Below are 13,644 nucleotides of genomic sequence, written 5' to 3' on the forward strand. Positions count from 1 at the left end.
ACCTACTACAAGCAGCATAGTGAACGCATTATTGTGGCCAAGATAGACACAAAGCCCATGCCTACTACAGTGGTACAAGTTTATATGCCAACTAGCTCTGCAGATGATGAAGAAATTGAAGAAATGTATGACGAGATAAAAGAAATTATTCAGGTGGTGAAGGGAGACGAAAATTTAATAGTCATGGGTGACTGGAATTCGTCAGTAGGAAAAGGGAGAGAAGGAAACATAGTAGGTGAATATGGATTGGGGGGAAGAAATGGAAGAGGAAGCCGCCTTGTAGAATTTTGCACAGAGCATAACTTAATCATAGCTAACACTTGGTTCAAGAATCGTAAAAGAAGGTTGTATACCTGGAAGAATCCTGGAGATACTACAAGGTATCAGATAGATTATATAATGGTAAGACAGAGATTTAGGAACTAGGTTTTAAATTGTAAGACATTTCCAGGGGCAGATGTGGATTCTGACCACAATCTATTGGTTATGAACTGCAGATTGAAACTGAAGAAACTGCAAAAAGGTGGGAATTTAAGGAGCTGGGACATGGATAAACTGAAAGAACCAGAGGTTGTAGAGAGTTTCAGGGAGAGCATAAGGGAACAATTGACAGGAATGGGGGAAAGAAATACAGTAGAAGAAGAATGGGTAGCTCTGAGGGATGAGGTAGTGAAGGCAGCAGACGATCAAGTAGGTAAAAAGGCGAGGGCTAATAGAAATCCTTGGGTAACAGAAGAAATATTGAATTTAATTGATGAAAGGAGAAAATATAAAAATGCAGTAAATGAAGCAGGCAAAAAGGAATACAAACGTCTCAAAAATGAGATTGACAGGAAGTGCAAAATGGCTAAGCAGGGATGGCTAGAGGACAAATGTAAGGATATAGAGGCTTGTCTCACTAGGGGTAAGATAGATACTGCCTACAGGAAAATTAGAGAGACCTTTGGAGAGAAGAGAACCACTTGTATGAATATCAAGAGCTCAGATGGCAACCCAGTTCTAAGCAAAGAAGGGAAGGCAGAAAGGTGGAAGGAGTATATAGAGGGTTTATACAAGGACGATGTACTTGAGGACAATATTATGGAAATGGAAGAGGATGTAGACGAAGACGAAATGGGAGATAAGATACTGCGTGAAGAGTTTGACAGAGCACTGAAAGACCTGAGTCGAAACAAGGCCCCGGGAGTAGACAACATTCGATTAGAACTACTGATGGCCTTGGGAGAGCCAGTCATGACAAAACTCTACCATCTGGTGAGCAAGATGTATGAGACAGGCGAAATACCCTCAGACTTCAAGAAGAATATAATAATTCCAATCCCAAAGAAAGCAGGTGTTGACAGATGTGAAAATTACCGAACTATCAGTTTAATAAGTCACAGCTGCAAAATACTAACGTGAATTCCTTACAGACGAATGGAAAAATTGGTAGAAGCAGACCTCGGGGAAGATCAGTTTGGATTCCGTAGAAATGTTGGAACACGTGAGGCAATACTAACCTTACGACTTATCTTAGAAGAAAGATTAAGAAAAGGCAAACCTACGTTTCTAGCATTTGTAGACTTAGAGAAAGCTTTTGACAATGTTAACTGGAATACTCTCTTTCAAATTCTGAAGGTGGCAGGGGTAAAATACAGGGAGCGAAAGGCTATTCACAATTTGTACAGAAACCAGATGGCAGTTATAAGAGTCGAGGGGCATGAAAGGGAAGCAGTGTTTGGGAAAGGAGTGAGACAGGGTTGTAGCCTCTCCCCGATGTTATTCAATCTGTATATTGAACAAGCAGTAAAGGAAACAAAAGAAAAATTCAGAGTAGATATTAAAATTCATGGAGAAGAAGTAAAAACTTTGAGGTTTGCCGATGACATTGTAATTCTGTCAGACACAGCAAAGGACTTGGAAGAGCAGTTGAACGGAATGGACAGTGTCTTGAAAGAAGGATACAAGATGAACATCAACAAAAGCAAAACGAGAATAATGGAATGTAGTCAAATTAAATCACGTGATGCTGAGGGAATTAGATTAGGAAATGAGACACTTAAAGTAGTAAAGGAGTTTTGATATTTGGGGAGCAAAATAACTGATGATGGTCGAAGTAGGGAGGATATAAAATGTAGACTGGCAATGGCAAGGAAAGCATTTCTGGAAGAAGAGAAATTTGTTAACATAGAGTATAGATTTAAGTGTCAGGAAGTCGTTTCTGAAAGTATTTGTATGGAGTGTAGCCATGTATGGAAGTGAAACATGGACGATAACTAGTTTGGACAAGAAGAGAATAGAAGCTTTCGAAATGTGGTGCTACAGAAGAATGCTGAAGATAAGGTGGGTAGATCACATAACTAATGAGGAGGTATTGAATAGGATTGGGGAGAAGAGAAGTTTGTGGCACAACTTGACTAGAAGAAGGTATCGGTTGGTAGGACATGTTTTGAGGCATCAAGGGATCACAAATTTAGCATTGGAGGGCAGTGTGGAGGTTAAAAATCGTAGAGGTAGACCAAGAGATGAATACACTAAGCATATTCAGAAGGATGTAGGCTGCAGTAGGTACTGGGAGATGAAGAAGATTGCACAGGATAGAGTAGCATGGAGAGCTGCATCAAACCAGTCTCAGGACTGAAGACCACAACAACAACAACAACAATGTACAGGCAGCTGCTCAACCATCTGACCACAAATAACATATTATCAAGAACACAGTTTGGATATCTGAAGGGTTCTGATATCGAGAAGGCTATTTACACCTACAGTGAAAATGTAGTTAATTCATTAAATAGCAAATTACAAGCAGCAGGTATTTTCTGTGATTTGTCAAAGGCATTTGATTGTGTGAACCACAACATCCTTTTAAGTAAATTAGAATTCTATAGTGTCACGGGCAGTGCTGCAAAATGGTTCAAGTCATACCTCACTAACAGGAAACAAAGGGTGTCAGTGCAAGGGACTAGTGAATTAAGTCATCAGTCATCATCAGAATGGGAAGAAATTACATGTGGTGTCCCACAGGGATCCATCTTAGGGCCATTGCTTTTTCTTGTGTACATTAATGATCTCTCATCAGTTACACTGCCAGAAGCAGAGTTTGTTTTGTTTGCAGATGACACAAGTATTGCAATAAATAGTATGTCAAGTGTAGTTCTGGAAAGATCTGCTAATGATATTTTCATGGATATTAATAAATGGTTTAAAGCCAACTCACTGACATTAAACTTCGAAAAGACTCACTATATGCAATTCAGAACCTGTAAGAGGTTTCCACCCAGCATATGCATAAAATACAAAGAAGGGCAGATAGAAGAGGTTGACAGTCTTAAATTCCTGGGATTACAACTTGATAATAAATTCAGTTGGGAAGAGCACACCACAGAACTGCAGAAACGCCTTAACAAATCTGTATTTGCAATTCGAGTGTTAACAGACATAGGCGACATAAAAATGAAAAGGCTTGCATACTTTGCCTACTTTCATTCCATAATGTCATATGGTATAATATTTTGGGGTAACTCTTCAAGTCAAACAAAAGTTTTCAGAGTACAAAAGCGTGCAATATGTATTATTTGTGGAGTAAATTCACGGACGTCCTGTAGAAACCGCTTCAAAGAACTGGGTATACTAACTACTGCCTCTCAGTATATTTACTCATTAATGACATTTGTTCTAAATAATATATCTCTTTTTCCAACAAACAGCTCAGTTCAGACATACAATACCAGGAACAAAAATGATCTGCACAAGGACTTAGTTCAAAAAGGGGTCCACTACTCAGGAACACTCATCTTCAATAATTTGCCAGTAAACGTATAAAATTTAGTTACAAATAAAGATCAGTTTAAAAGGAGCCTGAAAGACTTACTAGTGGCCAACTCCTTCTACTCCATTGACGAATTTTTTAATAGAAACAAATGATGTATTGTATATATTCATACTATTAGTATTGTTATTTCAGCTAACAAAAAAAAATTGACATGTTCCACATCCACGAGGATCTCCTCAGCACGGATCTTTGGAACGAAAACTAATCTAATCTAATCTAACATGAGGGATTTGTAACCAATCTTTTTTGTTGACTGATTGCGTTTCCTCAGTATTCTACCAATAGACCGAAGTCTGCTTCCTGCTTTACCCATGACTGTGAGTGAGTCTATGTGATAATTCCATTTCATGTTCCTACAAACTGTTACACCCAGGTATTTGTACGAATTTAGTGATTCCAACTGTGACTCATTATTACTGTAGTTACAGGATACTATTTTTTTTCTTTTGTGAAATGGCAAAAATGTTCATTTCTGAACATTTAAAACAAGTTGCCAATTTTGCACCTCTTTGAAATCTTATCGAGATATGATTAATTATTTTTGCAGTTTCTTTCAGACTATATTTCACAGTAGATAACTGCATCATCTGCAAAAGGCTGAGGTTACTGTTAATATTGTCTGCAAATGGCATTAATGTATAATATGAATAGCAAGGGTCCAGAGACCCTTCACTGGCACACACCTGAAGTTAACTTATACATTTATCAGTGATTATCCATCCAAGATAACATTCTGTGTCTTCCTTACCAAAAAATTTCACATTTTGACTGATACAAGTGTGCTTTTGATAGTAAGTGTAGATGTGGTATTGACTCAGATGCTTTTGAAAATTAAGGAATACGATGTGTGCATGACTACTTTGATCCATGCCTTACAGTATGTCATTTGAGAAAAGTGTTAGTTGGGTTTCACATGATCAATGCATGCAGCATCTGTACTGGTTGGCATGCAGGAGACCATTCCGTTCTATATTTTTTTTTAAAAAGCTCAGAATATGTTCTAAGATTCTACAACAAATGGATTTCAGTGATATTGGATGGAAGTTTTATGGATCAGTTCTGCTCTCTGTCTTGTAAATACGTGTGAACTGTCCTTTCTTCCAACTACTGGGCTTTTTTTTGTTCACAGGATCTATTGTAGATTATAATTAACAGTTGCTTGATTCTCATATTTAAGTTGGTGGTATGTGAACATACCCTTAAAGCACAAAGTTCTTTTTTTCATGTCACCATTTTCTAGAAATTTGCTGTCTCCTCACTATCATTTTGTGTTAATTATGATTGTGTTTCTAGACATTATAAGCTGCATATTTGTGCCATTTTAGTGATATTCCTTGTGACACACATCCATAAATGGTATGCCATTGACAGTGATTTCTGTGGTGTTACCTTTCCTTCATTGCTCTGAACGGGCTATCTTTGCTTTTTTTCCTTCTTGCATTTCTATTTCTTTGTTTCAATTGTACTGTCTTATTATATTCTTTGCACACTATTTTTCCCTTATTACCATTTTGCAACCGCCTTCTGTAGAGCTGTGTAAAGTACATATAAAATTCTCTTCATTTAACTTTGAATTTCATTTTCTTCTGACATTGGTGGTACTCATCTATTTATCTGTATGATCATCAGAAATTAATAATTATTTCATCTCCTTGGAGCATTATGGGCTGTTTTTACAATCACTCATCAGACAGATTAGTCTGTTCTGTATCAACATTTGTGATACTGCTGCAGAATGATTTATGGTTCCTTCTGCTATTCTGAGCAACCCTTTTACGACGAGCAACCCTTTTACAATTATCTCAGTGTCAGTTAACTGGACAGTCTTTGAATTTTCCAGTAGTGAGATTCCTGTTGCAAGGCATGACTCTTATGAATCAGCTTTGTTTTATAACATAGCATACAAACTCCTGTTACATTGGTTTTGTTACAGATGATCAGGCAGATACACTAATTAGAAAACTTAAAGAGAGTGAGCTTGAATTGTCGAACTGTAGATTAAAGTTACAAACTACAGAAGAACTTTTGGAAACATCAAGAACACATTCAGTTATTTATAAGGATTCATGTCTTAAACTGGAGAAGGATCACCAGAAGCTGATTGAAGATTTTAATTTATTCAGAGATAATTCAGCAAAGAGGTTGGTGCAGTACATTATACGGTTTACTATTACATAATAATGAATAACAATTTTAGAGCTGATGCAGAGAAGAAACAAAATTTAGAATGGTATGTTCGCTACAAGAAGACATTTTGTAAGTACATTTGCTATCGGTTCGTAAAATAATACACAAATTCTTCTGTTGAAGTTGTGGAAAATATATGTATCTTACTGCATTTGGAAGCCACACGTACCGCTCAGAAGGGAGTTGCACGTCATACAGTTATTTGTATTCTTGCTTCAAATGACCTGCTGTAGCTTCTTCTTTCATAGTGTAAAACTAGTGAGATATTCTATAAGCCTTGTAGAGAAACTCTCTTTGAGTAGTAGTCTTAAAAGTGGCATTTGTAAGCTATCATTAATGTCCAGTTGCACAAATTATTTAGTGTAAAACACACTGTTTACCAAGTGTTGCATATTTGCCTACATGAAGATAAACAGAGCTTGCTTGAATTTAATGTTAATTGGTAAAACTCTTACATTCTTCTTTTGTGGGGCCACATTGTTTGTAGTTGCTTTACAATTCCTCAGGGTATTTTTGTTCAGTCATTTAAAAAAAAAAAAAGCTCTTTTTCACCAGAAGCATTTCACTTTATTGAGGTAGAGCATCATCAGTGGTCTGTAATTAAAGTTATTTACAATTTGATTTGCTTTTAAGATAGAAAATAGTTCATTAACAATATGTCAGTTCTTACTGGTGATTTCCCCTTAGTTTCTCACCTACATCGGGAAATGCCATCTGCTAGCACATCTTCAGTGTCTTTCTTCATTAGATATGATACTTAGTCTAATTTTTCATTGCTCCATAGAACTATGCATTTCTTATGTTTTACACAACACACTTTTTCATGCGTCACTGTTTACCGTTTATTTTTATTCTCCTAAGTGTGTATTGATTGTGAAAAAATATACATTGGAGTGACTGGCAGGACTTTCGACACAAGGTATAAACAACATGTCAGAACACTGAAATATGGTACAAACTATTCAACATTTGCAGATCATCTAAAACAAGAATACTGTGGACTAAGCAGTATTGAAAAAGATGTGAACATCATAAGATTCAGTGAAGACAGAAACCTTCCTCCTTGCCAAGAAAATTTCCACATACACAAAGCATTAACACAAAATAAACAGTTACTCAGTGACCAGATAAATATTGGAAACCAGACACTATATAAACTAATGGAAAAAAATCACATGAAAAAGAAAAGAGCCTTTTCCATCCTTCACCCTCTCAACTCCCACGCCCTTTCCCAGTTTCATTTTATTTCTTGCTCCTCATCTTTTCCTCCAACCCACACTACCGTACACTTATGTCCACTCATGTTATATTGGCAACACTACAAAACACAATAAATGCTTAGAAGTATAAAAATAACAGTGGTGTGTGAAAAAGTGTGCTACATAAAGTGTAAGAAATGCATAGCTCTGCAGAGCAATGAAAGATTAGACTGCAAGTGTCAGTATCTAATAAAGAAAGACACCAAAGATATGCTAGCAGACAGTGTTTGCCAATGTTGGCGAGAAACCAAGCAGAAATCACCATAAGTAAATATCACCATATTGTTAACTAATGGTTTTTCTATCTTAAAAACAAATCAAATTGAAAATATCTTTAATTACGGACCACTGATGATGTTTTACCTCGATAAAGCGAAATGCATCTGGTGGAAACTTGTGGTTGTAATGATGGAAGAAAATACATCTGGGAGAAAAGCGGGAAAAACCCGGGAATTTTTTAGAATTCCAGGAATTTTTTATTGTTTTAGTTTTCAGTTAAATTTTTGTAACTTTGACTGGTAAGAACCAATACTCTAACAAATAATATTACTGTATCTCGCTACTGCAGAATAATACTGCAGCAATCAAAAACAAACGAGAGAAGAAAACGAAAATAAAACTTAAGTTGCAAAGGAAATGCACCATATATAACAACAAAACACAGTGCTCATACCAGCGTTTGCCAACAGCAAACTTGTGTCAAAGGCTTTAGGAAGACTATGCAATGTTTCATAACAACAAATTGCCTCCAATGAGCGTGACGTCACAACTGTTTACATTAGATTCGTTTGAGCGGTTGCGAGTGAGCTTATGCGCATGTGCACTTGAGTTGCGTGTGAGTAGTACCTTCTCCCGCTTCTGGCTACAGAAGTGTGGCAGTTAGCAGTATAAGCAATAGCAGCCAGATGCTATCCAGAAAATTTTACTGGTGTGCCTAAACTTCCAGATTCATGTATGCGCAACAGGCCCGGAACTAAGGGATGGGGGCAAACAAGGGCATCTGCCCCGGGTGGCAGTTTCAGAGGGGCGAAATATTATTGAGGAAATAGACCTTGTTTTGCAAAGCGCCTAGCATCCAGTGCACGTTGGTATATCGACTACTTATATGACTGAATGCATCGCTGTTGATTTCTGAAATAATCGTAAGATGATTTTTGCATGCGTGCATAGTGTACTTGATGTCTCTGCCAGGGGAATCCCTGTCACATCTAGAAATAAACTTTCCTGCAGACCAAAGGAGACGGGTCTATACGTGCTGAGCGGAATAAAGCCGAACGGTGAATGCCAATCGCCATTTATGTGGTTCATTGGGTTTGCAAATGATCAGCATTTTATAACTACTAGCAAATTCCATAGATTCAGACTACCATATTTACTCGAATCTAAGCCGCAATTTTTGTCCGGTTTTTGTAGTCCAAAGAACCACCTGTGGCTTAGAATCGAGTGCAAAGCAAGCGGAAGTTCTGAATAATGTTGGTGGGTGCCACCACAACTAACTTCTGTCGTCGAAATGTAGCGCTACACAGGCATGCTTTGCAGGCACAAAGATAAACACTGGCACCAAATCCTCTGCGTCAGTAAATAAATTGTGCAGAATGTAATGTACTAAAGAGGCGCCTGCAAAGATTTTCAAAAGGAGAAAATTTTTCGCCAAAGTCTTATTCAGAACATCTTCTATCATACGCAGTCTATTATTTGGTTCTTGTTGATCATTATCAAAGAAAGCAGCAGTGTAAGAAACAACAAATAGCAGTCTCTTGCCATTGTTTCGCTAATGAAACGATTCCTCTCTCTCTCTCTCTCTCTCTCTCTCTCTCTCTCTCTCTCTCTCTCTCTCTCTTTTAAGCAGCGGTAGCACGTACATAAGCAAGCCATGCCGTGAGCGGCAACATGCTGTAAACACGCACTATCAGAATGCAACAAACAATGCATGACACAGTACAGTAATGCATTTTCAGCTTAGAGTGACATAAACACCTATAACAAAGAAAACGGCGCTTATCAGATCAAAGATAAATAAGCAATCAATTTAAACCAGACGAAGCACGTGAAAAAGGAAGGGTACCCATATAAATAAGGACGAAGCGCCTGACGCATAGCAATGGGTACCTGGTAAAGCTTAACTGCTAAGCTTATGACTCGAACCAAACTACTCTAGCTGTATCGTCATTCATTCGACCTAAATTGTGTCTCATATTACAATGGACCAACTTTGTTTCGATTTCGAGATGCGGCTGAGATTCGGGAAATTTTTTTTCCCTTGATTTCGAGTCTCATTTTACAGGTGCGGCTTAGATTTGAGTGCGGCTTAGATTTGAGTGCGGCTTAGATTTGAGTGCGGCTTAGATTTGAGTGCGGCTTAGATTCGAGTAAATACGGCACCAGAGTGGAAATAAATGACTAAAAGGAATAACAGGCAACAAATATTGCATATTGTCTCCTTTGTGTAGCCAAGAAAATAAAATTTTGACAGAAAATTTTTGGCCAGACTGCTACGCTACTAAGGGCCAGTTATACAGCTCCGGCTAGCAGCAGCTTAAGTTCTATTCTGGGAGTAGTGTGGAAAACGCATTGTGCAAACAAGTAATAATGCATAACTGGAGAATAAATGCGGGATTACTAAACTGGTGATTGTGGCAGGGTTAGTGAAGTTAACCAGAGAATAAGTTTTGACACTGGCAGGAATATTACAGAAATAGTGATGACAAGATTGTTTGTTAGAACGAGGAAGGAGAAGAAATGGGGACTCACACAACAAACGAGGAAGGAGAAGAAACGGGGACTCTCACAAATTACGGAAGAGTATGACGATTCCAAATTTATATAAAAATTTTGTACTACTACTTTTCGACCTAATGCTTCAGAAGCTAGAGAGTATGAATGAAATGTGAAACTATTTCCTAATATAAAACTTCTTGCTTGTAGTAGGCCTAATAGGCATTTGATATTGGTACTTCATGAATTATATTCCGTCGTGTTATAAAAATGTTGTAGTAGGCCTAATAGGCATTTGATATTGGTACTTCGTGAATTATATTCCGTCATGTTATAAAAATGACCATTTGTGCCAAAACAGTCTTGTTTATTTGGTGTGTGTAACAATTGCTGCAATATTAGGCAGGCCTATTTCATTTTATCTAGCAGTGACAAAATACACGTAATCAGATCGAGAAACCACACCAGTCTTGGGTACAATTTGTATTAACAGCTTTTATCGTATTAGGCAACAACATTTCGTTTTTTCAAGTGGCAAAACGTTTTATGAAGTTTGATGAGATTATAGATCCTTTCACAGAAAGGAAAGGACACCATGTAAAGCTGCAGCAAGGTTAGAGAGAAAAAAAGCTAGGACTTAAGGATTGAAGAAATGTGTACTGTCTTGCTTGTCACTTGTTTTTACTCGTTTTATGTATCCTATATTTAATTTTATGTCACACAAAACAGTAAGTTAGTAGCTAATAGGCAGTAAAGACTGCAAATTTTCTGAAGAGTTCTTGTTCTGCCAGTTACAAATAATCCCATCCAGTATTAATTGCGAGATTTTTTTAAAGAGGGGGCAGGATGTCAAACCGGCCGACTGGGATGGGAGCAGGAGAGGCACCACAGGACATTTTAATTTCCACTGTCCTGATTATAGTTTGATGGCACCCACTACAGAATATTGTGTGTTTGAATTCCACAAATCGAAATACAAAAACGTGATAGAAGAATGCTGTGTAAAGAGGCGTGGCACTGCACTTTGGCACACTTAAGACCAAATAACATATCTTACGTTCCCTCGAACATATATGTTTTATGTATCAGACTCTTCAGAAAGATGTGCGCTACAAAATGAAGATATTTTATAAAAATCGATTTTTTAAAAATTTTTTGCGTCCAACCTCAAACGCAACATATTCCCTCGAACATATATGTTTTATGTACCAGACTCTTCAGAAAGATGTGCGCTACAAAATGAAGATATTTTATAAAAGTCGATTTTTAAAAAAAATTTTTGCGTCCAACCTCAAACGCTCAAAGGAGGGGGAGCGCCACTATCTATTATTGCCCCGGTTTGGAAATGTCATAGATCCAGACCTGATGCACAGAGCAGTCGGAGTTGTAGGCTGATCAGAAAGCCTTCCCGGTGCATCTGACAAACAGGTTTCAGGCACTGTCTGTGGCTGAGCCAGATGCAGCTGCCTGCCCTATTTCAGAGGATGTTTCTCAGCCTTCAAGGTCCGGGCAATCGCAGAGGATGGGCTTATTGGGAGTTGGGAGCTCCTATGTTAGGCGCGTAATCGTGCCCCTTAGGAATATGGCGGCTAAGGAGGGGAAGAAATCCAGTGTGCACTCCGTGTGCATTCCGGGTGGAGTCATTCCCGATGTGGAAAGGATCCTTCCGGATGCCATGAAGAGCACAGGGTGCAGCCACCTGCAGGTGGTATCACATGTCGGCACTAATGACGTGTGTCGCTTTGGATCTGAGGAAATTCTCTCTGGATTCCAGCAGCTATCTGATTTGGTGAAGGCTGCCGGTCTTGCTTATGAGATGAAGGCAGAGCTCACCATCTGCAGCATCGTTGACAGAACCGACTGTGGACCTTTGGTGCAGAGCCGGGTGGAGGGTCTGAATCAGAGGCTCAGACGGTTTTGCGACCGTGTTGGCTGCAGATTCCTTGACTTGCGCCATAGGGTTCTGGGGTTTCGGGTTCCGCTGAATAGGTCAGGAGTTCACTACACTCAGCTGGCGGCTACACGGGTAGCGGAGGCTGTGTGGCGTGGACTGGGCGGTTTTTTAGGTTAGAAGGCCTCGGGAAAGTACGGGGTGGTCTGCAATCTCAAAGGGTGCATGGCAAATACAGGGTGTGCTTGGATCAAGGAACAGTCAGAATTGTAGTTGTAAATTGTTGTAGTTGTGCTGGGAAAGTCCCTGAGCTTCAAGCGCTAATATAAAGCACAGAAGCTGAAATCGTTATAGGTACAGAAAGCTGGCTAAAGCCTGAAATAAGTTCTGCAGAAATTTTTACGAAGTCACAGACGGTGTTCAGGAAAGATAGATTAGGCAGAATTGGTGGTGGAGTGTTTGTGTCTGTCAGTAGTGGTTTATCTTGTAGTGAAGTCGAAGTAGATACTCCGTGCGAATTGGTATGGGTGGAGGTTATGCTTAACAGCCGAACTAAGTTAATAATTGGCTCCTTCTGCCGACCCCCAGACTCCGATGATATAGTTGCTGAACAGATCAGAGCAAATGTGAGTCTCGTAACAAATAAATACCCCACTCATACGGTTATAGTTGTTGGGGACTTCAACCTTCCCTCGATATGTTGGCAAAAATACTTGTTCAGAAATGGTGGTAGGCAGAAAACATCTTCCGAGATTGACCTAAATGCTTTCTCCGAAAATTATTTCGAACAGTTAGTCCATGAACCCACGCGAATTGTAAATGGTTGCGAAAACACACTTGACCTCTTAGCCACAAACAATCCAGAGCTAATAGAGAGCATCATGACTGATACAGGGATTAGTGATCAAAAGGTCGTTGTAGCTAGGCTCAATACCGTTTCTTCCAAATCCACCAGAAAGAAACGCAAAATAATTTTATTTAAAAAAGCGGATCAAGTGTCACTAGAAGCCTTCCTAAGAGACAATCTCCATTCCTTCCGAACTGACTATGCAAATGTAGACGAGATGTGGCTCAAATTCAAAGATAGCAACAGCAATTGAGAGATTCATACCTCATAAATTGGTAAGAGATGGAACTGATCCCCCACGGTACACAAAACAGGTCCGAACACTGTTGCAGAGGCAACAGAAAAAGCATGCGAAGTTCAGAAGAACGCGAAATCCCGAAGATTGCCTATAATTTACAGACGCGCGAAATTTGGCCCGGAATTCAATGCGAGATGCTTTTAATAGGTTTCACAACGAAACATTGTCTCGAAATTTGGTAGAAAATCCAAATAAATTCTGGTCGTATGTAAAGTACACAAGCGGCAAGACGCAGTCAATACCTTCGCTGCGCAGTGCCGATGGTACTGTTACCGACGACTGTGTCGCTAAAGTGGAGTTATTGAACGCATTTTTCCGAAATTCCTTCACCAGGGAAGACGAATGGAATATTCCAGAATTTGAAAGACGAACAGCTGTTAGCATGAGTTTCTTAGAAGTAGATACCTTAGGAGTTGCGAAGCAACTCAAATCGCTTGATACAGGCAAGTCTTCAGGTCCAGATTGTATACCGATTAGGTTCCTTTCAGATTACGCTGATACAACAGCTCCCTACGTAGCAATCATATACAACGGCTCGCTCACCGATAGATCTGTACCTACAGATTGGAAAATTGCGCAGGTCGCACCATTGTTTAAGAAGGGTAGTAAGAGTAATCCATGGAACTATATCAT

The 13,644-nt window shown here is 38.9% G+C and overlaps 1 protein-coding gene across 1 annotated transcript in view; it reads left to right on the forward strand.

The window, feature by feature from the left end:
• LOC126251790 (nucleoprotein TPR-like) overlaps positions 1–13,644 on the forward strand; it is a 419,454-nt gene that overhangs the window by 179,108 nt on the left and 226,702 nt on the right. Inside the window, exon 14 of the mRNA XM_049952417.1 lies at positions 5,748–5,955. Coding sequence (XP_049808374.1) covers positions 5,748–5,955 — 208 coding nt within the window. The remainder of the gene's footprint in view (positions 1–5,747; positions 5,956–13,644) is intronic.

Source organism: Schistocerca nitens, chromosome 4 (assembly GCF_023898315.1).
Source record: "Schistocerca nitens isolate TAMUIC-IGC-003100 chromosome 4, iqSchNite1.1, whole genome shotgun sequence".
In the NCBI taxonomy this organism is placed as follows: domain Eukaryota; kingdom Metazoa; phylum Arthropoda; class Insecta; order Orthoptera; family Acrididae; genus Schistocerca; species Schistocerca nitens.